At 39.0% G+C, this 26,772-nt stretch overlaps 1 protein-coding gene across 13 annotated transcripts in view; it reads left to right on the top strand.

Annotated features, from left to right (window-relative positions):
- The window catches only part of tjp1a (tight junction protein 1a), a 129,464-nt gene extending 102,898 nt beyond the window's left edge, over window positions 1-26,566 (top strand). For 4 of the 13 annotated variants that reach the window (XM_077564554.1, XM_077564553.1, XM_077564562.1 and 1 more), the window contains 21 exons: window positions 574-679; window positions 2,657-2,807; window positions 4,832-4,940; window positions 5,046-5,265; window positions 5,637-5,821; window positions 6,076-6,171; window positions 6,938-6,964; window positions 8,732-8,814; window positions 9,063-9,273; window positions 9,674-9,774; window positions 11,071-11,421; window positions 12,761-13,000; window positions 15,044-15,847; window positions 16,439-16,521; window positions 16,702-16,878; window positions 17,634-17,740; window positions 17,846-18,105; window positions 18,226-18,371; window positions 18,462-18,682; window positions 19,635-19,778; window positions 25,008-26,566. In XM_077564554.1, coding sequence (XP_077420680.1) covers window positions 574-679; window positions 2,657-2,807; window positions 4,832-4,940; window positions 5,046-5,265; window positions 5,637-5,821; window positions 6,076-6,171; window positions 6,938-6,964; window positions 8,732-8,814; window positions 9,063-9,273; window positions 9,674-9,774; window positions 11,071-11,421; window positions 12,761-13,000; window positions 15,044-15,847; window positions 16,439-16,521; window positions 16,702-16,878; window positions 17,634-17,740; window positions 17,846-18,105; window positions 18,226-18,371; window positions 18,462-18,682; window positions 19,635-19,778; window positions 25,008-25,102 — 3,917 coding nt within the window. In that variant the 3' untranslated portion in view covers window positions 25,103-26,566. The remainder of the gene's footprint in view (window positions 1-573; window positions 680-2,656; window positions 2,808-4,831; window positions 4,941-5,045; window positions 5,266-5,636; window positions 5,822-6,075; window positions 6,172-6,937; window positions 6,965-8,731; window positions 8,815-9,062; window positions 9,274-9,673; window positions 9,775-11,070; window positions 11,422-12,760; window positions 13,001-15,043; window positions 15,848-16,438; window positions 16,522-16,701; window positions 16,879-17,633; window positions 17,741-17,845; window positions 18,106-18,225; window positions 18,372-18,461; window positions 18,683-19,634; window positions 19,779-25,007) is intronic. The other 9 variants (XM_077564556.1, XM_077564555.1, XM_077564558.1 and 6 more) reach the window with 8 other exon arrangements.
- Window positions 26,567-26,772: the final 206 nt, after the last annotated feature.

Raw genomic sequence — 26,772 nt, 5'->3', positions numbered from 1 at the left:
AACAAATAATTAAAGAGACTTTAAATCGAGGAAGCAATTATTTTTTTTAAACTGATGCTCAATAGAGTTAAACACTGAAATATCTAGGTCATTGATAACTTTGCTATTATTGTCCCAGTACTATTAAGCATTTTATTATTGTTCGTTTTTTTTATTTTAATTATTGTAACTATAATAATAATAATTAAACGGATGGTGTTATTAGATATATATTATTAGATGTACGAATAAGTTATTCTGTAGTTATATTGAAATTTAAGTCATGCTGTCTTGTATTGTCAGCATGACTTTAATTTTATTTCCCCCCCGCCAATTTAGATTTTTAGGAAGTGTTTTACAGGTAATTACAGCTAATGTACTCTGACAAATTGAGAGCCTGTTAATGAAGTCTAATCTATACAATATAGGATGAAAGGACCAACTAACTGTTTGCAACAGAGTGAAGGGAGCAATAAATGACCCCCTTTTGACTTTTTATTCGCACCTACTCTACAATATGTCAGGCTTTTTAGTATGGCAGATTTTCCGCCATGTGGGTCATAATATAAGATGCTGCTGATTGTATTTTGGCAGAACCAAAGCCTGTGTATGCACAGCCTGGCCAACCTGATGTGGACCTGCCAGTCAGCCCCTCTGATGCACCTGTGCCCAGCGCTGCTCATGATGACAGTATCCTCAGGTCAATATCCTTAATTCTGCTCACACAAACCTCAATCAAAGCTGGACTTAGTCACTGGCTTGCATGTTGGCAGTAAATCGGCTACCTTACTCCCAGATTTTAATATAAATGAATAAGAGTGAATAAATATAACATTATGAGGGTAAGATACTAATGGAAAAGTGAATATATAATAATATAATATAATATAAATATATATATATATATATATATATATATATAAAAAAAATATATATTTTGTATACAGACGCTCCCCAACTTACGAACGAGTTACGTTCCGAGCGATCGTTCGTAAGGTGAATTTGTTCGTAAGTTGCTTCAGTGCTATATTTTGTATTATAATTTATGTTTAAAGAGAATACGTACAGTACTGTACTACGTATGTTAGAGAGAGGGAGCGAGAGACACACACAGTATGTACATGTACGTAATAAGATAAATAAAATGAAGTTTAACTTACTTTTGGAAGATGTACTCGATGCTTAAGGATTTGATGGAGGAGGAGGAAGAGGAGGATTTTATATCATGAGAGGTTCTTCGTCGTCGCTGGAATGGGCTTCAAAAGTTACTTCCTCTTCCGTAACTTCAATGTAGGAAGAAGTTGAGGGTCGCGGAGAAGAAGATGAGGGTTGATGAGTATCTTCCTTGGAGGATTTACTAGAAACTGGCCGAAAGAAGCGATCTAACGACGATTGCACAGTTTTCTTCTTTTTTCATCATAAATGATGCGGTAGCACTGTATGGCATCATTCAATTGATTTGCAACCTTTGTGCAACGTTCAATATTTGGGTCTTGCTGCTCGAAGAGTGCGATGGCTTTATCTATGAGCGACAGGCGTTCCTTCTTCTTCCTCCTCCTCGACACGTTGCTGAGCCGCCAATGCTGGGTGAGCTCTCACAGCGCCAAGCGTCGGTATTAGCGGCGGAAAGAAGCACTACAGTACTCGGAAAAAATATATATAAATATATATATATATAAATATATATATATATATATCGCAATAAAAAATCTAACTTACAGCATCTCTTTCCGAACATTTTTTGACATGCGCGCAGACATGTTCGTATGTACCGTTGTTCGTAACTCGAATGTTCGTAAGTAGGGGAGCGTCTGTATACAGGGCCAGGGTATATAGTAATTATATAGAACCATTAAATGAAACAACACCTAATTTTCCAGAATTTCTTAAATATTTGTACATTGTTACTTATTACTTTTGTCAATGTATTTCAGTTACCATTTTCAGGGTTTTTGTTTTTTAATGGATGTTAGGCAAGGGCCGATATTAGATTTTCATGGTATGATAACCAAGAGTAAAAATATCACAGCATTACATTTAAAGCTCTATAATGTCATTTTTGTAATATTTTTTTCCAATGAACACAATCTATTTTTAAACAAAATGGATGGATGGATTGATATTAACCTTATCTTTTAATTATTCCTATAAAGTCACAGTGTTCATCCCTGGTGAGTTTTTAGAGCAAACCACGTAGGCTACTCATTTTGTCCTTAGGCTTATGTTTTTATTTGTTTGCTTGCTTACTTTTTCTTTTTTCTTTTTTTATAGGGCAATGCACATTAATTGACATAGCAAAAAGGTGTATGCTGGACACTTCTTCCCTTTCTGCTCAGCTGCTGGCCTCTCGTTATTAACTTCAAAGAGCTGTTTAGTGGATCTCTGCCAGCAGCCAATCATTTTGTAGATAGATGTTGGCTGCTTTGGAGTCCCCTTATTTAAAAAAAGAAAAAAGGGGAAAAAAAGCTCATTGCTAGTGATGTGCAGTTTTAGTGGTTATTGAAACATTGACTTTTTAAAACCACGGTAAACTGTCCAATCGGTACTCGGCGCATATCTAATGCATGCTTACTGACAATTTTTTCCACCCGTTTAAACTTTAAGCCTGAGTTTTCTCTTTTCAAATCCATGTAAAATATATGCCAAGTGTGACCTGACCACCAATTTTCTGTTGTAGGCCAAGTCTGAAGCTGGTCAAGTTCAAAAAGGGAGAGAGTGTTGGTCTTCGGCTAGCTGGAGGGAACGATGTTGGGATTTTTGTAGCGGGAGTTTTGGAGGACAGCCCTGCAGCCAAGGAGGGACTGGAAGAAGGAGACCAGATTCTCAGGGTACTAAGCACCTCAACTATTCTTTACATGCACTTTTAAACATGTAGCCTAGTTCACTTGAAGGAATAATGCATAAGTCTTGCATTTGTATCAAAACATTTAGAACAGAAAAAAAAACTGATTAATAGAAACTGCATGGTTTTCATTGCTAATCTGTCTTTTTAAAGACGTTGTTCACATTGTCCTTTAGTGAACCACAAGTCTGAACTGTTCCAAGAAATAAAAACTGTCTCCGAGATAAGGAGGACTGTCTCACATAGGACCATGATTTATTTGATCATGAAGCGTTTAAGTTGGGCCCGTTGTCTGTCATCCACATTTAAGGTCTCCGGAAAGTATCATTAGTCAAATTCCTTTTCAAAATCATATCACAGTGGGAGGAACAGCTGGTGGTTAGCAAGAAGTAGCAGCCTACACAAACTTTGATGAATTCACTGGACTCCATCACTACAATTGCAATGGAAATACAGTACAATGTACTTTATCAGTCAGTCTGTGAGTCATTACCAAGCTGTGCCTTGTGTTAAGCCTCCCCTTGTGTCCAATGTGGACAAACAATAGCGGTTGTTCTTGCTCTATGACCTCTTGAACAGTACTTCTATTTCACTGAGCGCCAGTTAACTGGATGACGCGATTGATTACAGCCTCCAATCCACTATTTGTACAACCTGCAATATGTGCACGTTGTTTCAAATGATTATGTATTCAGGATTTAATTAAAAAAAATTCTGCTGCTGAAACGCATGAAATAATTCAATGCCTTGTGAAATAAATGAAAACACCAGACATTTCTAGGAAACATAAGCAATCATAACGCTGTTAAAGCATTCTCAGAGATTTGTTCCGATAAAGGTGGGGAAAGTTTCTGTCAGGCGAATGAATGCATCATATTAAGAGAGCAGGCATCAAGTATTTGAAGCTGCTGCTCTCTTTAGTACAAAGATTCTTTCAATGCACGAGGTTTGCCATGCATAAAGCAATTTTTTTTTAGCTACACCTTACAATCTCTTACAAAGAGAAAAATTTGCAGTGGCATCAGAAATGTATTTTTCACCCGTTTTTTGTTGGGATTTTTTGCGCCGAAGCTAGCCAAGCTTTTTTTGATTGGATGAAATTCTGGATGAATGGTTGTGGCGTTGGCAAGGAAGTTTCGGAGTAATGTTTTGGGCTGTGAAAATGGATTTTCAGATTTAGTCTTTCAATGCAACTTCACTTTTGAAAGGCTATTGCGTGCATACGACAAATTGCATAGATGCCATACTTAAACCATGCCACCGACTCATTTTGATCTATGTTATGCATTAAACAGCAGAACAAAAAAATAATTTATGGTGGCATGGGACTTGAAAAAGGGATTATTATTGAAGCTCATGTAGTTGTTTATGAACCGCTTTACTAGTATGCAATGTCTTCTGCTCCCCACCACCTCCAGATCACTTTTTGTGTTTGCTTGTGTTCTACACAAACACGTTAAGACTTTCAGGACATTGTTTTTCATCTTCAAATAGTTGTTTTTTGTTCCTGGTGTTCTAATGGAGATAAAGACATCAAGTGATCCTGTTTCTGGTAAGGATAAAGGTGTTGTTCTGAAGTTCAGGGATTTCAGGCCATGTGTTTCTGCTTCCCCCGCTACCCCTCAAGCAGAGTCAATAAACAGTACTTTATTGTGTTTGGAAGGGCAGCAGGACGTGAGGGGGAGGTAGCTTAGTCGTAGGGGATGATTTGATAGCTTCTGATGACAAACATGTTTTTAATTTCGTGCTACTTTTTGCTCATGCAAAACTGTCCAAATGTTTACATAAATAGATTTAAAGTAATGATCTTTTTTTTCTCTAGGTTCTATGGGTGAACAAAAAACCCTAAGTGTCCACCAGAGAATTTGTGGGTCGGGAAATGACTCAAATAATTTTTCAGTTATCAATGTAATGTCTAATTAGGAACATAATCAGAAAATGAAATATTTTAGATGTTAAGGATGGTTATGTAGCCAGATTATAAATCATTGTGTATTTTTGTACCTGTAGGTGAACAATGTGGACTTTGCCAACATAATTAGGGAAGAGGCGGTGCTGTTTCTGCTTGATCTGCCGAGGGGAGAGGAAGTTACAATACTCGCTCAAAAGAAGAAAGATGGTGAGTTGTTAGTCTTTGAAACACATCAGCCATATGTTCCAGCATACTAAAATCATTTCCTAATGCCATTCTAACATTTGGTTTTATTTTTTACATTATCACTAGTGTATCGGAGAATAGTGGAGTCAGACGTGGGCGACTCCTTCTACATTCGCACACATTTTGAATATGAAAAAGAGTCACCATATGGCTTGAGCTTTAACAAGGGTGAGGTGTTCCGAGTGGTCGACACCCTCTACAATGGCAAATTAGGCTCCTGGCTTGCTATTCGCATTGGCAAGAACCATCAGGAGGTGGAGAGGGGCATCATACCCAACAAGAACAGGTAGGTCGCAGGTCACACTTTAGGAGAACACTATTCCAAAAAGTCTTTGCACTTGTTTTGCTGTTATGAATGTGAAGTAGGTCATATGTATTCATAATTTTAAACATGAATGTGTTGACTTAGTAGAGCATAAACATATAATTATTTGAGTTGTTGAATGGGTATGCTCTACACAGCCAACAAATTCCCGTAAATATTGTTCATTGTAAAAAATATTTAGTACAGTTTATTAATTGTACTTTGACTGTTGCTTACTATAGTTTTTCCAGATGTATAATTCATTAAATTAGCTTGTATGTTGAGAACAAAGTCTTCTGGCTTAGTTTAGCTTATCAAAGCATGACAACAGATCCTACTGCTCTTTGCCTCAGGGCTGAACAGCTGTCCAGTGTGCAGTACACCCTCCCCAAAACACCAGGGGGTGATAGAGCCGATTTCTGGCGATTCCGTGGCTTGCGAAGCTCAAAGAGGAATTTGCGGAAGAGCAGGGAGGACCTTTCAGCACAGCCAGTTCAGACTAAGTTCCCCGCCTACGAGAGGGTGGTGCTTAGGGAAGGTGAGCAGAGTTCAAGGCATTTACAAATTCAGAATATCAAGATTTACATTTATAGGTTTCAACCAGAAGAATATCACTTCTTATTTTCAGTTATTTATTTGTTTTTTAATTCATACCCTAATGTATTACAAATAGCTTATTGTAATAATTAGTGGCATGGATTTCCATAGTACATGCTTACAAATTGTCAGACAGTCTGATGCACGTATGCCCAGAACTGTAACTAACCTTGACATGCTCTTGTTTACAAACAGCTGGGTTCCTCAGGCCTGTGGTCATCTTTGGGCCGATAGCAGACGTCGCAAGAGAAAAGCTGGCCAGAGAGGAGCCTGATGCCTTTGAATTAGCAAGTAAGTAGTCAACAATCAGTCTTTTGCTCTTATTAAAGTGTGCGGTGTTGTATATTTATTATTAAAGCTGTGCTTGTACTAAAATGTGTTTTGTTAATCAGCCTGCATGGAACAGATGTTAAATCAGTGTCAGGTCATTGCCCCCGTTTACAGATCTGTCATATTGTCAAGGATCCGAATGAATGCTGAAGTTCTTTAAACATAATTAAACTATAATTAGTTTATTTAAGTCCATTAATTAGGCTTAAATATTTTTAAGGGCCATTAAGTTTTGTTCATAATGATTGTATAGCATTTAGGTTTTAAAGAACGGTGGAGGAGAAAGTTTGTCACTCTTAAACATTACACAAACTCGTTTTTGTTATCATCTTTTGAACAATAACAATCATTATTTCATACACATATATTGCTATTGTCTGTATGCCTATTTATATTCTGTACAGAATATACTATATATGTTTTTTGTTTGTTTGAACCCTGGAATCATTGTCAGGTCTTGTTTCTGTGGTGTTTTCCGTTCATCGTTTTTCTCATGTTTAGCTGTCATTCTTCAACACTTAAAGCAACATAAGTAAGCATGCTCAGTGCTCACCCCCTTTAACTTGCAAGGTTTTTGTAATATGTCATAAAAACTAGTGTACTTTGAATTCCAAGTGAGCAAAGATAGAACCATACCTATTTCAGACCAACATAAGAAATGATTCCATTTCTTGCTGTGTATCTTCGGAACTCTAGTGATCTTTGTGTAACTGTATTTTCTTTTCAGAAACACAGCAACAACAAGGAGGAGAAAGTATGTCATTGAATGCATCAACTTGCATTTGTTTTATTTTACTTAAAGAATGGTCGCTAATTAATCAGCAAGCATTTGGTAAATAGATTGCTTGCTCTAAATATGTAGGGTAATACCACTTCATTTGAGAACTTGGCAAAACAGCAATTGCTTGACTACGGGAGACGTGCCACTAATGAAATGTAATATACTAACTTACAGCCCATATTACATGTACTCACAAATATGAAGACTGTATGAGGTACTTTTCTAAGTGCTCTCATGGGCCTGTGTGTCCATGTGTAGTCATGACCAAACATTAGTCAAATATTTTACTAATATCCATGCATTTCCACCTTTCCTCTTAAGGTTTAGCTACCATGTCACACTACACAAAATAAGCAGTATAGAAAATTGATGGATGGAGTTCCACCAGAAATATTGTTGGCCAAGTTTTTTTAAGAGTGATTTCCTACTTGCAAAAATATTTGTCATGCAAATTGAGTGCCATTCTCATGTGAAAAGGTAGTTGCATCGCTTAATATGCCTTGGGACTTGCAAGGCAAATGATTTCATCTGTTGTACAACCACACAGTTGCATTGCAAATCCACAACTAAGTTTTAACAATTATTGAGTCAGTTGGTTAAAACCATTTCGATTCGACAATTTACCTTTTTTAAGGATTTTTTTTTTTTTTGCACAATCCAAACACTAAAGGAAATGAGTTATGTGACAGCACTTCATACATGTAAAAAAATATTTAAAGTTTTGCATATCTATGTTGCTTGGCTTCTACCAGTATATCAATCCAGCTATTCCTGCACTTCAAACGTGATATTTGTAGTCCCACAATGTATAATATGTGATAGTTTTGAGCTAAGACAGAGGCATCTTTTCTAACCAGCCGCTATTTATTCACCACTCCTGGTGCTCTGATACAATTGACTTACCGGTAACAACACTCCGTTTTGGCAACAACAACAAAATGCAATTAAAGGAGTTGTATGCCAGCACAATAACTTATACTGTCAGCAACTTTAGCATTTTATTTCATATAGAAACACTTCTCGACACTCAATTCCCTACCGACTGTTAAACATTTCTGCATATGGTTAAATACCTGACTTGTTGCATGGCAGTACTTCTCTTTTCGAAAGTGCTTGTGTATGTAGTAATAGCGTAAGACCCTGCTAGAGCTCAGTAGTTTATCAAAAATGTGTAAATTTTATGTACTGTGTGTTAAGCGTTCTATGAGTCACTATCGTTAGGATGCTCATGAGAAAACTTCCCTTTTAGTACCTTGTGTTTCCAGGCAGAACATCATTTCTTATATTTATGTGAATCATAAACCCCTGTGCACATCCTTGCTTAAATCCCTACGGTTTACAATGACTGTGAGTTGGCATTAATGCCAAATGACCCTTCTGCTTCTTTATTTCATGTCCGTGTTTCTCACAAAACACACTTCTGGCATCTTCATTCACCTTATTTGCATTTGCACGTACACAGTCGGTCACTACAAACCATTTGTCATTTCCATTAATCTAGCCACAATACCTAATGGCTATTGCATGAATTTGGCTGCCATCTTTATTTTGTCTTGACATCTGTTTTCAAAAACACTTGTCCTCTCCTGTACAGAGATTATTGTTCTGTATTTTACAGTTCTTTTTATGGGAGTCGACAACCGCATGCCACAAGGATGACTAATTTGGGCACTGCCTGTCTTGACTGTTTATCTTTCGTGTTGATGTGATGCAGTAACAATGCCTCTTTGCCTTCCGCAGAAACTGAACCAAGGGATGCTGGAACTGACCAGAAAAACTCTGGCATCATTCGCCTGCACACCATCAAACAGATTATTGACCGGGTGAGAGAGCTACCTGAATTAAAATCCATTTATTTACCTTTGTAGAGCTTGCTTTATTTTTAGCATCTCACTGCTGCCCTCTGGTGTAACCTGGTCTATTTGGGTGTACAGTAATTTTAAGAGTTCTCTATGTGCAGAAATTAATCTCAGCAGACTTTCATTGTATACACATGATACACGCTTTGAATACAAGCAATATGTAATAAGGTGTTATTTTTTTCATGTTTTTTTTTTTTTTTTTTTTAAAGGACAAACATGCAGTGCTGGACATCACGCCAAATGCAGTGGACCGCTTGAACTACGCGCAGTGGTATCCGATTGTCGTGTTTCTCAACCCTGACACAAAGCAAGGCGTCAAGACCATGAGGACCAGACTCTGCCCAGAGTCTCGGAAGAGTGCCAGAAAGCTCTTTGAACGAGCCCTAAAATTGAGGAAGAACAATCACCATCTCTTTACCAGTGAGTCCCTTGTGGGGAGGTGTTAACGTGTTCTTCTAAAGGATGGAACATTAAAACTTTTTTCAAGGGTAAAGACACATTTCATGGGATGCAGTGTTGTCCTTATTACACTCAACCTAACTGCTATTGTTCAGTGATGACGTCATGCAGCAACATGCCGTTTCATCCAGATTTAGACTTCCTCTACATTTGCTTTTCCTGCCAAGGCCTGTGTTGTGTCCCTGCTTTGAAGCATCTGTAGGTGATAAAAAAATGATTGCAGTTCTGGATTGATTTCCACTTCACAATAATCCCCTAGCCAAACACACAGTGTGCAAAACTAGCTTGCAGACGATGTTGTTGGTTCTTTGCTTTAACAAATTGAAGTCTTCTGTTCCTCTGCTACTCTTTGTGTGTTCAGCAACCATCAACTTGAACAACATGAACGATGGATGGTTTGGAGCACTAAAGGATACAATCCAGCAGCAGCAAAACCAGCTGGTGTGGGTTTCTGAGGGCAAGGTAAAGCACACACACAAGCCATGTTTTCACCGAGCAATGCAGTTCAGGACCTTGTTGCCACAAGTGATCATTTTGCAGACGGAAAATTTTCGTGATATTTTTTGTCACCCCCCCAAAAAAATCTGATGAAAATGAAATAAAAACTAAAATAGAAGCCATTCATTGAGACAATGATAACCAAATTGGCTAACAATTTTGTCAAGGACTAAAACGAAAACAACAGTGACGAAAATTCACAAAATCTAATCAGAAGAAGGAATGAAACGCGGGTGGGAGAAAGGAACCACTCAGAAACTGTTCACTGCACTTTATTTAATGTTCATTTTGCAGATGTAAGATTTATCTCAGGCAATTATGCCCTTTAAAAAATATATATATTTGTATGAAAACTAAGTTTTAAGACACGGCATATTGTCAGTTCAGCATGTTTTATTCAAAGACACAGTTGTGATAAACGTGTCTTAGGTGTTAAACTACAGTTACAAATAGGTGTGTTATAATTTTCTGCATAATTATAAATTTAGTTGACTAAAATTTGATTGAAACTAAAATACAATCAGATGACTAAAATTATGACTAAAACTTAAAAACAATTGTAAAAAAAAAAAAAAACCTATAAATAAAACAATTTCTTGTCAAAATTAACACTGGTGAGAACACAAAATGTGTGTTTTAACTAGGGATGTTCGATACCACATTTTTCAGACTGATACCAGTACGGGTACTCAACTCTTGAGTAGTCACCGAAACTGATTCCATTGGTACTTCTGATGCATTTCCCCTAAAACAACAAGGACAGATCATTTTAAATTGTACAGAGACCCTAAGGTCACATGGTAAGAAGGGAAAAAACTGTTTGCATTTCCTATCACTCTAAAAACAGTTGCATCAAAAGTAACCCAATTATGGATCAAAGATGGACCGATCCACTTCATGGGTTTTGACCCAACTTTCTGGATCTGACCAATATTTATGAGTTGTTTTATGCTGAAAGACCCAAGAAGAGGATCGGTCCATTTTTTTACCCATAGTTGGGTTATTTTTGATTTTTGAGTTTTTAGAGTGTATGTTTATATGATGTTACCTTTCAGCAAGTGTGCTATTCCTATTTTTTTGGGAGATTGGCTGTTTACGTAGCTGATGCACCCATTGCCCAAACAGACCAAGTCAGCATTGACAGTTCCAGATGACATTGTGACCAACTAAACTGAACTGCTTAAAAGAAATGTGATACCCACCTTGAACGTGTCTTCATTCATATTGCTGAAAACACTTTGCTACCACTTTGTGCCACAGGCTGACGGAGCAGCAGAGGATGATCTGGATATCCATGATGACCGTCTGTCCTACCTGTCGGCACCAGGCAGTGAGTATTCCATGTACAGCACCGACAGCCGCCACACCTCCGATTACGAGGACACGGACACGGAGGGCGGAGCCTACACCGACCAGGAGCTAGACGAAACGCTGAATGACGATGTGGGCCCTCCGACGGGGCCCGCCATCACCCGCTCCTCTGAGCCTGTCCGCGAGGACCTGCCCGTCATCCAGGAACCACCAGGCTACGCTGGTTACCAACACGGATTGCAGTCGGACCCCCTGAACCGCATCGACCCGGCTGGTTTCAAGGCCCCAGCGCCGCAGCAGGTAGCGTTTCTGAGAGCCGTGCGTCTCCCCTGTTGTCTGGAGGACGTGGTGTGCGTTAGAAGGGTGTTCTGGAGGCGCTATTGAAGGCTCATGTTTATTTTTACAATTATTGTGTGCTTTTAATGTTCCAATGCAATATCAGTGTGAAAGTCAAACCTTTGCTAATCAGGTATTTATCGCCATCCTATCAAAATATAATACAAAATCTATTAACCCTACAGTAGTTACTTAACCCTTTTGTGTGTGTGTGTGTTGACTAAACTTGTATGTGTTACATAGAACCTTAGAACGTAACCCTATAAAGCCTGAACCATGAAATGTATGAGAGAAAATTCAGATTATTTAGTATTTACTGGGGTTCTCTGAACAAACCCAAAAGTTTTTTTGTTGTGGAAAATCAACTTCTACATATGACTTTTGATTTTTGTCATATTTGACAGGCTGATGGAGTCTTCATATATTTTTAACTGTCAAAAATATAATGATAAACAGACATATCAAACATATTAGTATTTCAAAAAATCTGAAAGAACATTTCCCACTATTAAGTATTGGTGTCTCTCCTTTGTCAATTGGGGCGATCTTGCATGCAAGGTCGCTGGAAAAGCCATCATCTGGGTGATACTGCCTCAAATGGATTATCAGTGCAATACATGTGTCAGATCATATACGTCAGGGTTTTAATGGGAAAAGAAACAAACTCATGAAATAGAGGGCTCAAAATGTCTTGTATTTAATATAATGCGTTTGGCGTTATAGGATCAATACACACTTTTCCTCTTGTATTCTGTATTACCAAGAGTTGTCTTATCTGTATGACTGTTGCTGAACTCACTGGGAAAACAAGCGTATATTTGTCCAATTGTCTGTAACAGTACTCACCTATGTGCAATTCCTACTCTTGTTACACTTGTGATTGGGACTATGTTAATATCAGAAAGTATTATGTGCATGTTAAAAAAACAGTGTAAATCCACCATTGCCGTGAAATGTATTTATCACAGATTCCCAAATCGAAGTGTTTGTCGTTACGGTATCTGTTAATAAGCATAAAAAGGGACGAGGATACATTACTGTATTGTTACCTTAGAATTAAAGCCAAATTAGTGTATTCTAACATGGGAAATGTGTCCTAATTCCTAACATGGCATGCTGTTGGTTGATCAACAGCTGCAACTTAAGTGTGGAGGCAAGGTGATTGGCTGTTTGAATCAGTGTAAGCTGTAAAGCACAAGTAAGGAGCAGAATGTTAGAGAGAAGCCATGACAACACTAACACTTGTTTGCACTGCACAGTAGTGTCAGCACGTGTTATTAAACATTTTTGAACCACTTCACAGAAAGCAGAAGCCACTGCCATCCCTAGCAACCCCCAGCTCCCTGAGCCCCTGGCTGAGACAGTGACCCCTGCCGTAAAAACTGTAGGGGGCCCGAGCCCCGGCGAGGCTCCTGGAGCTCACCACAGACTACCAAGCCCCAACCCAGAGGCTGGCTCACTAAAGAGGCCCACGCCTGAGCTAGCCCCTGAGAGTGTCACATCAGAACCAAGACAGTCTGGACCGGCCAGTTCAGAAGCAAAGGTATCCAACTGACCTGCTTCGGATCCTCCGTGACCGGGCCCAGCTCAGCTCGATATGACCCGACTGACCGCCTGCGCTGCTGCTGCTGCCTGTCTACCTGCCTACTTCCTGCTGCCACGCTTATCTGTCTCTACTTTTCGCCCCCCTGCATGTCTGCTGACCACAGTGCTGCCCAGAGGACAGAGTTTTGTGTGTGAGAGTGTGCGCGCGTTTACATTTGTGCATGTGTGAGCAAATGTTGTTAAGCAACAGTGAGTGTGGAAGTGTTAGTTGAACAGGGAATGTCTCGCAGCGCTCACTGTTGTTAAACCTCTTTGCATGGCCACTAGACGTAGATCTCTGTGCTGTATTTTCCCAATGCTGATGAAACCGAGCCGTTGGTTTTTGTAAAAGCAGCCGTTGATTTTCCAACCATTGCATCTGCGTCTTTAGTGTTGTATACAAAAACCTTGTAATAAAAGCTTGGGTGAGAGACTTCAGATTTGGCTGGAAAATTAACAGTTGCTTCTTAAATATCAAGTTTTCAAGTATGTTTTTGTAACGTGCAAGTTGTGTTAAATATTATTGTAAGACAGTGGGTGTCATTTTCCTAATAGATATCAAATAATTGCATTATCGAGCCTGATTGATGCAGTGCTTGTTAATAGTGCAGTGGTTCTTAACCTTGTTGGAGGTGCTGAACCCCACCAGTATCCCATGCGTTTACACCAAGCTTTTCTTTATTGAAAAATTAACAGGGAAAGTAGCTTTTTCATCAAATCTGGCGCTTTCACCTTGAATTCAGCAAGCATTGTGTCCATGCATCTTAATTCATTCACTCACAGCCATTTTCACTGAAACAACCCCTTTCGCTCTCGACTGTTTTACTGGATTTTGACAGATTTTGCAAGTCCCACAGAATATTCTGTTCTATAGAAACATGGCACCTACCAAAAGAAAGATTAAAGTCTCTTCTTTCATCAGGAAGAAAAAGTATACTTTTATCTGTTTCCATTTTGCAGAAATTAGCATTGGAATATAGCTAAGTTTCATCATTATTCACAAACCTGTTGAAAACACTAGGGAAAAGAGCTTGTTGCAACATGGCCCTGGTTAATCTCGTATACTCTGCTGCCACCTGCTGGCCGTTTTTTGTACCATTGCTTTAAGCGACCTCTTCAGGTCAAAGGCTGCATCAAAGTCTTCTGTATGCTCTGGGATTAAAAAAAAAGTAAAAAAAATAAATAAAACGTATATATGTTTTGGGGACCATGGCAATATTTAAAATAGAACGTTTTGGGGAGCAAATGAGTTAAGAAAGTGTTCCTTTTGTTTTGCTAGCTAGCTAGTTGTGGTGGATGAGAATTGCTCAACTTGGCATTGTAAATCCTGCAGTTTGGACGCTGACTCCCATCACTCAACTCAACTATATTTCTAGAGCACTTTAAAAACAATCACTGCTGTTTTGTTAAGATGTAACCCAGGGGCAGCAAACACAATGAAAACAGCAGAGGCCCCAGAATTGAGCCCTGTGGAACACCATACGTTCCGTTGTACATGTGAATTCATATTGGACATATTTGTCCGACTCCTTTCTTTTTATGCAATGTACCATCGGGGTGTGTCAACACCAATCATATGAGTCGAGTTTGTGTCTTGATCTTTGCTGAACCCCAGTTTAAGAACCACTGCAATAGTGTTAAATTTCCAAACATTTGGATGTCAGGAAATGTTTTAGGCAAAAATGTATCCCATTGTTTTGTAGTATAGTATTTTTGTTTGCTATATCATTTGAATTACTTACAGTAAGTGTTTCATTTGAAAGCACAATGCTTTTTGTGATTTTCTGTTTGAATATACTATCTGACCAGTAACCCCTCCCTCTCAGTTTCTCTATTGCAGGTCTTTCCCCACTCGTTTCCTCTTCTGTAATTAATTTCACGCAATTGTTTGAATATTTTCAGTTACTGCATCCTTTCATACCTTTTAATCTAAATTGACGTGTGTAGTATGATGGTGGATCCTGTGATGCTGCTAACCTTATTCTTTGTTGTGTATTTGTAGATGTTTCAAAAGGATCCGTACAGCCCCGACAGCACAGGGAGATCCGGCCCTGGACTGAAAGCGGGGAACTATAACGCTCAACAAGGATATCAACCTGACCAGCAGCCGTACAGAGATTATGACCACCCACCTAGTCGCTTTGATGTCAGCAGTGGAGGTGGTTATCTAGAACCAAATTACAGAAACTATGACTCTCCGCCCTTTGAGAACAGTGTGCCTCACTATGACCAGCAACAGTGGAACCCTTACAGCCAGACACACTCTACTGCCAACTCCCAGGGCTACGATCCACGCCTGCCATACAACGATGGCCTCGATTCTCAGTACACCCCTCCACCACGCTTCGACGAGCCTCCACCTCAGCAGGGATTCGACGGGCGGCCTCGCTACGGTAAACCCACAGTTGCGGGGTCTGTCCGCTACGATGACCCCCCACCCCTTTCTCCAGACCTGCACTACAACCAAGATTCTCAACTGACTTCACACTCTTCAGCTTCCCGCTCGCCCAGCGGCCAACGTCCTGCCTATAACCAGGCACAAACACAGCACGTAAAAGGCTACAAACCTCAGCAGTATGACACTGTCCTTGTAAACTCTGACACCAGCCCCACATCCCCGCCCAAAGCAGGGGTCAGCACATTTTCCCGTGTAGACACTTCGAAGCCTGACACTGCCAGAAAGGAGTTACACGAGGATGACCCCGCCATGCAACCGCAGTCGGTCCTAACAAGAGTCAAAATGTTTGAAAACAAACGTTCTGTGTCTGTGGACCGAGCCAGAGATACAGGAGATCCATCTGGGAAGGTAAAGTTTTTGGCTTTCCATTGGCTACTAATTAAGTTAAAGTGGAAATCAACATTAAACATTTGACAGCAATATGTTTTATGTGACCTCACTAGTCGAAACATGACATTGTGATTAATATTACATTTTTGGAATATGAGTTATGAAGAAAAATCCAGCCGTTTTTATACATCTTGGGAGGCGGCCATTTTGCCACTTGCTGTCAACTGAAGACGACATCATAGTTTCTCAGGGTTCAGGCAACAACCAGAGCTCACATGTTTTTCTGCGCTTTCTGCGTTTTCTGCGCTTTGATCGGTTGTTACCTGAGACCTGAGAAACATTGATGTCATCTTCAGTCGACAGCAAGTGGCAAAATGGCCACCCCCTGTGATGGATAAAAACGGGTGGATTTTGCTGCTTAACTCATATTCCACTAACACAATATTAACCAGAATGCCATATTTAGACTAGTGGGGCTGCAATAGAACATATAATTGTCAAAAAAAAATGGGTTGACTTCCCCTTTAAATAATTTCTACAGTTGCGCTTGGTAATGGGGAAATTTACCATACCATCTGTTCTTTTTTTCTTTTCTTTTTTTGTTAACAGGCTGCAGATTTGCCTTTGAAAGCAGGGGGAATCATCCCTAAAGCCAATTCTTTGAGCAACCTGGACTCAGAAAAGAGCTATAGGTAAGCAAGTGTTTCTATTGGTTTTCACTCTTTGGCACGCTGAGATTACAGGATAATCCAAAACACTTGTTTAATTGTTATGCCCGTTTTGACTAATTGTGATGTAATTTCGTATTCCTTGCATGACCACGCCTTCCTTGCGTTCTGATTGACGAGTGCTTGTTTACCCACCTGCTGTAGAGTCCCAGAACCTCAGAAGCCTCAGTCCAAAGTGGCTGATGACATTGTGCGTTCTAACCATTATGACCCAGATGAGGATGAGGACTACTACAGGAAACAGCTGTCTTACTTTGACAGGCTCCAGACTGGCCCCGCCAAACCCCAAGCGCAAGCACAAACAACGCACAACTTCTCCAGGTAATTCTGAAAAGTGCATCGTGATTTTGACACAGTTTGCTCTCAAGCTTTTACACACAGCACCAGATTTACTGACAATTAATTAGAGCTGTCAAAATAGTACTTGATTATCAAATTTTTATAATTTCAACAACTATTTTAATAAGCGAGTAATTATTTGGAGACATTTTTTATTTATTGTCCAAATCGTCTGTTTTAAGCCTATCAGTAATTGTACACTAATTTCTGTAGTCCTTAATGAAAGACGACTGATTGTCTTCTGTGTTTTAATCAAAATAAGACATTTGCAAACATCTGTTTTTACTTCGGAAAACAACATCAATCCCCCTTTTTTTAATTGCTGCACATATATGAAATACGGAATAACCACCAATCACTGTTTAATAAACAGTAATCAGAGAGAAAAATGTTTGTAATACACTTTAATGTAAAATTTAAATTAATTGGATTAATCAATTGATTATGCGATGGATTAATCAATTCTAATAATATTCGATAGTGACAGCACTGCAATTAATACAGATCAAAAGTCAACATATACCCAAAAAAAAGTCTCATGTCTCATTTTTGGCACATTTATCAATGGTATTTTATAGCAGGTTTTGGAATCCATTTGAAACCACTGCACGTTCCTTAGGCTCCGATATTCTTTCCACTTTCAATCTCCATTTTTATATGCAAGTTGAATATTCATTGAGATATTCATATTCATTCATTGTCATAGATTTCAATCTTTTTTTTTATTGTGCTTACAGAACAGAATCTGTGGAGAAACCGAGTTCAGCAGAGAAAAGATATGAACCAGTACCCCAGTTGACACCTTCTCTACCACCAGCCACACTTCCCAAGCCCTCAACTGAAGGTATAGCACACATACCGCTGCTGTTTTGTGTGAAAACGGAAAAAAACACACACGTATTTGCCAACGAATAATAAGGTCAACTCTACTCTAATATGCGTCCCTCAGCCAAACCTCCTTCCAGGGAGGACACTGTCCAGAGCAACTTCCTGCCTCACAAAACCTTTCCTGAGAAATCTCCTGTAAATGGCACTAGTGAAAAGCCTCCGAAAACCATCACCAGCGGCGGGGCTCCACCAGCATCTAGCTACAACCGCTATGTGCCCAAACCCTACACAACCTCTGCCAGGCCTTTCGAACGCAAGTTTGACAGTCCCAAATTCAACCACAACCTTCTGCCCAATGACAAGCCAGATACGGCCTCAAAGGTAAGCAGCATTTGAACAAGTGTTGGTGTACCTAATAATGTGGGTGGTGTGCAAGTAAACTCAGTAGAATGTTATGTATCTGGATTCATTGACATATTACATCCCTTTTGTTTTGAACAGAGTCAAAGTGCAAGCCCAGTGAAGCCCTCCCAGTCCCACAACACCGACCATGACAGTGGCCTAGATACATTCACTCGTACAATTGACCATCGCTCCAAGTATCAGCACAACAATATCAATGCTGTGCCCAAGGCCATTCCTGTGAGGTAACTAATCACATCATTCACGGATGAAATGGAAAGTCCATTACATTAGAGACATGCATATGCGGTGTAGTGAGCATTGCTGCCTTCCAGCCCCACCGCCCTGGACGATGACGAGGAGGAGGATGAGGGTCACACGGTGGTCGCCACTGCTCGAGGGATCTTCAACAACAATGGTGGCGTACTGAGCTCCATTGAGACGGGTGTCAGCATTATCATCCCTCAGGGCGCCATTCCTGAAGGCATTGAGCAGGAGATCTACTTCAAGGTCTGCCGAGATAACAGCATCCTGCCTCCACTTGACAAGGAGAAAGGTAACATCACAAAATTACACTGCACTGACATGGGTTTGTAATTGTCTATAAATGCCCTAAGATGGCGGCAAATCACTTAAAACGTAGAGGATCATAAAGCATCAACACTCATGCATCTAGTATGCAATCATGGACTGTACATTATTTCAATTACTCAACACAAGCAAAACACTTTCTCTTAAGGGTTCTCAATAGTATTAGCTAGCATACTAGCCTAGATGACACGTTAGCAAAAACAGATATGAAATCTCACAACAGTATTATTTCGTTAAACCCAACTTTTCTCCTTTTCACCCTTGAATAAAGGTTTGGCATTATAATCAAATTGTAACGGCAACGAATGGAATTCCCCCAGTACAGGCTTTCCAAGTAAGGGGCGGTCATTAACCGTGCATTAAAAAAATAGTGGCGTTAAAGCAACTTTAAATTAACTCAAGATTAACGTACTGATTTTGACACCCCAAATTTTTAACCTTACAAAACCATGCGAAATTTCCATAAGATGGTGCTAAAGTAATATTTCTTCTTTTTTTTATTTTCTTTTTTTGCTTTAGCTTGAGAAAAGTAGCAAGTGTAATATTTCAGTGAATAATGTTTAAGTTCCCCCCCCCCCCAAATACTAGTGGCGAACCACGAGCACTTATGACATCACATCCGCAAGAACAGGGCTGGTAATTCGAACCCGAATCCAGTGTGAAAACTATTTGCCAGAGGCTTGCAGGAGTACCCATTGTGAATAGCTTAAGTGTTAATCTAGAAGATGTTTGAGTCATAACTGGTCAAATAAAAAGGCTACTGTAAAGATATTTGGGGTGCAAATTGCTACATAGAGCAGCTTTGATAAGAACAATACCTGCTAAAAGAAAAGAGAAAGGTTGGCGATCTCAAGAAAAATGTTTTTGTGTGTGTGTTCTGATGCTATTATGTTTTTTTTTCCTGCTGTCATTTTCAGGGGAGACCTTGCTGAGCCCTCTGGTGATGTGTGGACCTCACGGCCTCAAGTTTTTGAAGCCTGTGGAGCTACGCTTACCTCACTGTGCGTCAATGACCCCTGATGGTTGGTCTTTTGCTCTAAAATCCTCCGACTCCTCGTCGGGTATGCTGTGCTTTCTCAGTTCTTCTGGGGTCGTTTGGGCTGGCTCTGTGACTATTTCTCTGCCGTGGGTCACCTCAATCATTTCCCCCTAGTTGTGATTCTTTTTGTCTTCTTTTTCATTCAATGTTTTGTGACAATTTGGCAAAAGAATCAGTCTATGCGGAAATACATCTGTCCTTATTCATATCATTTACAAATCACAATGGCTTTAGGTTATCCATTTTATCCATTTTTCTGTTTATCACCTATTTTCACTTATTCCCTACTTGTCAGTTCTTGTGGTATTCACATCAGAACCCATTTTCATTATTTTTAGGTACTGTCACTCTTCCCCTTGACGTTCATGAATCTAATGAGAACCAATACAAGAACTGTATAACAAATTATACAGTAACGCTAACTTTAAAGTGTAGTCAAACCTTAAACATTCCTTGACAATAATATGTTATATGTGACGTCACTAGTCTAAACATGACATTCTGATTAATATTACATTTGTGGAATATGAGTTATGAAGCAAAATCCAGCTGTTTTTATCCATCTCGGGGCGGCCATTTTTTGCCACTTACTGTCGACTGAAGGTGACATCAATGTTGCGTAGGGCTCAGGTAACAACCAATTAGAGCTCACCTGTTTTCTGAACCTGAGCTGTGATTGGTTGTTACCTGAGACCTGAGCAACTGTGTTGTCATCTTTAGTCGACAGGAAGTGGCAAAATGGCCGCCACCTGAGATGGACAAAAACAGCTGAATTTTGCTGCTTTACCTCATATTCCACTAACACAATATTTAACAGATTAATGGTGGGGCAGCATTTTACATATTATCATTGGGGGAAAATGGGTTGACTTTCTCTTTAATATCACACTCATTTATTAGTAATATTTTTGTCAAATCCTTTATATGAAAAGCTGTTGTATTGGATCTTATTAGTAGGTCTAACAATTTTTGTGGACTTGTGGATACATCAACCTCACTAAGTATGCATGCTGCAGCCACTTGTCTTGCCACTTTAATTCATTTCCTATATATACACACACATAACATAACAAATGCATGCTGTTGTTTTTCCTCTCACACAGCCACCCCAATGCTTGCCGGAAGAACCACTTTTATAGATCTCTTAATTGACACACTGACCAACCAGTCCAATTCAATTTGAGATCCAGGTCACCTGCGACCCTAATACCAATAAACGATATAGATGAGAAAATGCATGTTTGGATATTTGAAGTGATGCTTAAGATAGGGTTTGGGAAATCTTCCCTTGGATGTCAATGATTTTGTTGGCTGCAGTTAAATGTCAATTCTTAATCCCAGAACACTTTTTGGAACATTTAATTTAGTATACATAAATAAGTCTGTAGTCATTCTAATAGGAGACTTAAATGTGATATTGTGCTATGTGGCTAAATCTATAGCATTGAAACAAATGTAAAAAGCTCAACTCTTGCAAAGAAATCAAAAGATCAGACGGTGACTTCTTTCCTCATCCCTTGAAGAAGAGTGGTCATTTTGGCTATTGTTAGGATTAGCAGTTAATTAGCCTCATTTGAAGAATAAGAAGTGGCGTCTGAATGAGATGCTGACTGCCTCCGTTGTTGGGCAGGATTATCAGGCTGCGTGCTAATCCTCTTAATGCGAGGCAAGGCCACTCTCCGGCCGGCTCTTGTCCCCTCTGTCACTTTCTTCTTACATTGTGTCCCCGCTCATCGCTCCCTTCTTTACAGTGCTCGGCGACTAATGGAAGCTCCTCCCTAGAGTATGCCTTCTTCTCTAATCACATTTTTGAAAGCCATGTAAAACTAGTCAACTTTAAGAATGTGGACAGATTGCATGAGCAGCAGATCTCAGTAGTAGTTCATTACGACTACGAATGATGATGCTGTCATGTTCTTAATTTAAGTCCCATGGTGTCTTAATGACGTACTGTATGTAATATGCTTTCACATGATAGTGTTTGGGCCGCACAGTTCTTTCACTCTGCATGTTGAACCTTCATAGATGCATGGCATTGGTTGAGAACGTGCTCTGGTTGTGCTTACTATGATAATTAGCTCAGATCTCTCACAACAGTCACTTTTTCAGAAATAGGTCCAAAATAAGAATTCAGCACTTTTCAGTAGAGCTGGCCGATTGTGAAAGAAATCATCACAATTAATTTTGCTTGATATTGAAATTACTATCAATAAAAATGAGCATTTATTGATTTCAAAACTTAGTATTTATTCAACCGCCAAAAGTCAACCACTTAAAAAAAAAACTACAATCATAGCTGCATAGCTCTATTCTTAAACCTTTTTTTTTTTTTCTGCCAAGTACAAAATGACCCTTTAAATATCAGGAGATCATATTTGCACACATTCAAACTGTGATTGGGCATCTTTTTATCATATGTATTTGATCTGACTTTGCTTTTCACAAGTCTTGGGCTTGCTTGGACTAACTTGGGACCTCGGGTATCATATTTTGTGCCAGATTTAAAAAAAGAAATTAAATAAATCATTGAATCCTTGAAATCTCAACTTCATATATCCAGAACAACCAGAAAATAAATTAACAAGTAAAATAAAAATATACTAAAATAATAGCAATAAATACATAAAAATAAAAGTGTGTGTTTGGCCTCTTTGGGGCAATACATGCTTGGAGTACACACAATGACGTAAAAAGTTGCGATTGAGCTCTATGAATATAACTTGTTTTTCACAGATGAAGAATGTGTGCCTTTGAGAAGTCTGGATGCATGCGTTCCGACAGCGTTATTTGTTAATTGAAGGAATATCACTCCCAGAAGTTGATGTTATTTCCTGTTAGTATGTCAATGGGATTTTAGATTGAATTTAGCATTAGCACTGACCTTTTTTTGTTTTGTTTTGTTTTGTTTTTTAACAAAGCATACTTGGTGCTCTGGTAACGACCAATCACAGCTCACCTGTTTTCTGAGGGATGTGATGTCCGCAAGCTGAGCCGTCGTTACCTGAGCCCTGCACAACTCTGACTTTGTCCGAATATCCCCTAACCCAGGGGTCTGCAACTTCTCCTGTCTAAAGAGCCATTTGAGGCCAAATAAATAACCAAAAAGTATGTCTTTGAGCCCGAAAACTTTTGAAGATTGTCATGAAGGAAACAGTGTGTTAATGTTAGTGTACTGTACTAAGGGCCCGAGAGTTAATTAGAGCTGCACCACAACACAAAAATATTAGAGCCGCATCCAATACATAGACGTTAATTTTTATCTACCTTTCGTCTTCCGTTTTTCTTTTGTTTGTTGTTGTTGTTTTTTGGTAATTTTATGTTATGGTCATTTTCGGGATTTCTTCTTTTGTTATTGGACATTTTATAGTTACTTTGTGAAAGTCTTCTTTTCTGCCATTTTTTTTCATGGACATTATATGGTAATTTTTTGCTTTTCTTCTTCCTTTTTGGACATTTTATGCTAACTTTTTAGACTTTTTTAAAAACTTTTTCATCTACCTTTCGTCTCTCTTTCTGACAACTTAAACATTTGGACGCTGGCATTTTTTAAATATTTAATCATTCATTTTTTAAATTTAAATAATTAATTAATGTAAAGAAAATGTAATATATTTATACTGTACTGATCATTTTTAGAGATCTACATAGAACCGCAGTTTGCAGATCCCTGCCCTAACCCCCTCATTCACTACATAGCCCCCACACTATATAGTAATAATATATAGTGCCCTCATTCTGTTTGGCGATTCGGACAGCCAGCTCACTACTTGCTCCTCGTCACATAGACTATCACGTGACCACTGTTAATGTAATGACGCACCGGCGTATAAATCTCTGACTAGTTATTGTGACTTTAAAATAAAAAAAAATGTTTTGCTTTGTTGTACATATTTTCAACTAAAAACAATTAATTATTTCCATATTATATAGTTAAAATCACGCTTTGATTCTCACGCTTGCGCTGTTGCTCGGCCCATTTTTAAGAAACACATTTTTGTGCACTACATTTTTTTCTTTGGACACCCCTACAAAATTGTGTGACCCCATACTAGTGCACTATGTAGGGAGTAGTGTGCACATTCGGACAAAGCCTCTGTCATTTTCAATGGACAGCAAGTGCTAACTGAAATTTGATGCTCATTTCATATTCCGTAAACACAATATTAATCAGAATATCCTGTTTATACTAGCGGGCCTGTATAGAACATAATGTAAAGAAAATTTCTGAGTTGGCTTCCTCTTTAACTCATTCACTCCCAGCCATTTTCACTGAAGCAACCCCCTTCGCTCCCGACTGTTTTACTGGATTTTGACAGATTTTGCGAGGCCCACAGAATATTGTGTTCTATTGCTATAGAAACATGGAACCTACCAAAATAAAGATTAGAGTCTCTTCTTTCATCGGGAAAAAAAGTATATTTCTATATGTTTCCATTTTGTTGCAATTATCATTAGAATGTAGCTAAGTTTCATCATTATTTACATTCCTGTTGAAAACACTGGCAAAAAGAGCTTGTTGCAACATGACCCTGGCTGATCTCTTATACTCTTCTGCCACCCGCTGGCCGTCTTTTGTCATAACTACCATTGCTTTAAGCTCCTTCATGTCAGAAGCTGCAACAAATCCTTCTGTTTGGTTTTGCATTAAAAAAAAAACATTAAAAAAAAAAAACATATTAATACATTTTGGGGAGTGAAAGGCAAAGTATTAAAAAAAAAATGTTGACACGTTTTTGGATTTGAATGAGTTAAATAATTTAAAGCCTCCTCAAGGGAGGGCAGAATAACATACACGCCACACGTTCGCATGCAACATGGTGCATTCATCCACGCTGTCTGGCACACTATTATTACGTTTTTAAGATGGAGAGAAGCCAAAGTCAGAATCTCAATTGCATTTGGATGAATTGCCCAGCCATACCTTTCATTCACTGCCAGCGCACTGTGCAGTCGTCATAGTGACCGAGGTTGAATTTGAAGTCAACGAGAGACATTCATTAAAGATGAAGTGACTTGCCTATTGTGGCGTGTCTTGGCCGTTTGGATGTAGGCCGCTGTCTTGTAGCATCCAAGCGTGGCTAGCAGGCAGGAGATGCAATCAGGCTCTGCAGCTCCACTCAAGTAGTTGATGAATTTCCACTGTTCCACACAGCCTGTGAAGAGGGAGTGCTTATAGAGCCATTACAGTTTAATTGAAGCTAAAAGACTCTTGTCACTCACCATCTGTTCCATCTGTTCCCTTTCCTCTCAGGTGACCCAAAAAACTGGCAGAACAAGTCTCTCCCTGGGGACCCCAACTACCTGGTGGGAGCCAACTGTGTTTCTGTGCTCATCGACCACTTTTAAATGCGATGCTGCAGAATATGCATCCATGGTGGATGCACGAGGACACACGCATAAACACACACACATCGACAGCCGCACTGGCAACGGCGGTGTGAAGAAGGATCTCCAGTCAGTGCTGTTTACGGCCGGGCACTGAAGATTTTGAAACTTTTCCCCTCAAATGAAGTCTTGATGAAGTGAAACCACTGATGCATGCCCCCGCCCTTCCTACTAATGCTATATATAATATACAATGACGTTTTTACATGAGTATACCTGGATGGATTGTTTTCCGATTTGCGCCACCAGCGAACATATTTTACAAACCAGTGTCGGTGTATTTATGCTATATATGCATACAGTATATATAGTAGTCTAGATTAATAAAAAAATGTATCATGCATTTTAGTCCTGAATTCAAGCTCCTGTTATTTTTTCAGTTCAGGTGACTGAATATAATGATGTATCCGCATTCTTCCACTTTGAAGGAATCTGATGAAGGAGTTTGAAGGTCAGCCGGATGTAAAAGTCAAGCAGCACACTTTAACTTTTTTTCTTCCTCTGTTGCGCCTTTTTTTTCTTCTCTTGTATCTTGAGTGGTGGTTGCTCCTTCCAGCCTGAGGGAGATCTATGCATGTGGTTCTACTCAGGTCCAGTGGCCTCCTCAGTTGCTTCCTTACCTTTCGTTCTCGTTTTGCACTCGTGCATTCAAACACAATAAGCAGCGATGCCTTATCTGCAGCTAATTCACCTCTTTTCATGACGAAAACAATAATTTATGATGAGTAACTGTCTCATGTTGTTTGGTCTGCCATTTTTGTTAACCCAGCATATAAGCAAACTCGGGTTCAGCACACTAACGGTTGTGAGAGGATAACAAATGTATGTTGGTCTTTTATCTCCTATGCATTAAAAAATGAAGAGTGGCTGTAAATAATGTGAGCATATTGCCTTGGTTCTTTTGTTTGTAAATGAACTTTTTTTTTTGTAAGACTTTCTTTTTGTATAAAATGTAGCGAAAACATGTGACCGATGGAAACATGATCTTTGTATTCTGGATTATACCCTCGAGCCTTGAAGTGTTGAACCTGACAGTAATACATGACACCTTTTCTACCAACACATTCACATTCAATTACCGTCACAAATTTGTCTTTTTATGGAAACTTACGGATCAGGAAAGTGCTTGGGCTGATTATTTTTTTGTTTTGTTATTGTTTTTTTTTAAACAGCGGGTGTGCTCCCAAACAATTCCCTTCACTGATTTCAATACTGGATGCTGTATTGTGTGCCCTTAAATGTATTTTTGTACTAATAGACAATTAATGATGTATGGCACACCAGTACCAACTTATTTTTAGATTTAACACAGCTTTAATTGGATATTAGCGCTTCACGTGTGGCTGATTTCTTTTTTTTTTTCCTCCTCTGCAACACAGTTTTAAGTATACCACTGTATTAATAAATAAAATCATTTTAAAGTAACGTTTGACAAAGATGTCTTTTCTTACGAAGTGTTATTGATCTAAAATTAGCAGTCACGTCCAGCATTAAGCGGCTATATTTAGCTACAGTTGATGGTTTTAAAGCTTCCAATGGATGTGCTTGTAAAAGATTTGAAAAGTGCATCACTGTTACTTTCCGTTGCAATGTGACAATTATTTATTTGTTATTAACAACAACATCAATCC

The sequence above is a fragment of the Vanacampus margaritifer genome, chromosome 4, assembly GCF_051991255.1.
Source record: "Vanacampus margaritifer isolate UIUO_Vmar chromosome 4, RoL_Vmar_1.0, whole genome shotgun sequence".
NCBI lineage: Eukaryota > Metazoa > Chordata > Actinopteri > Syngnathiformes > Syngnathidae > Vanacampus > Vanacampus margaritifer.
The sequence above is the reverse complement of the archived record's forward strand: the minus strand, read 5'-3'. Positions and strand labels throughout refer to the sequence as shown.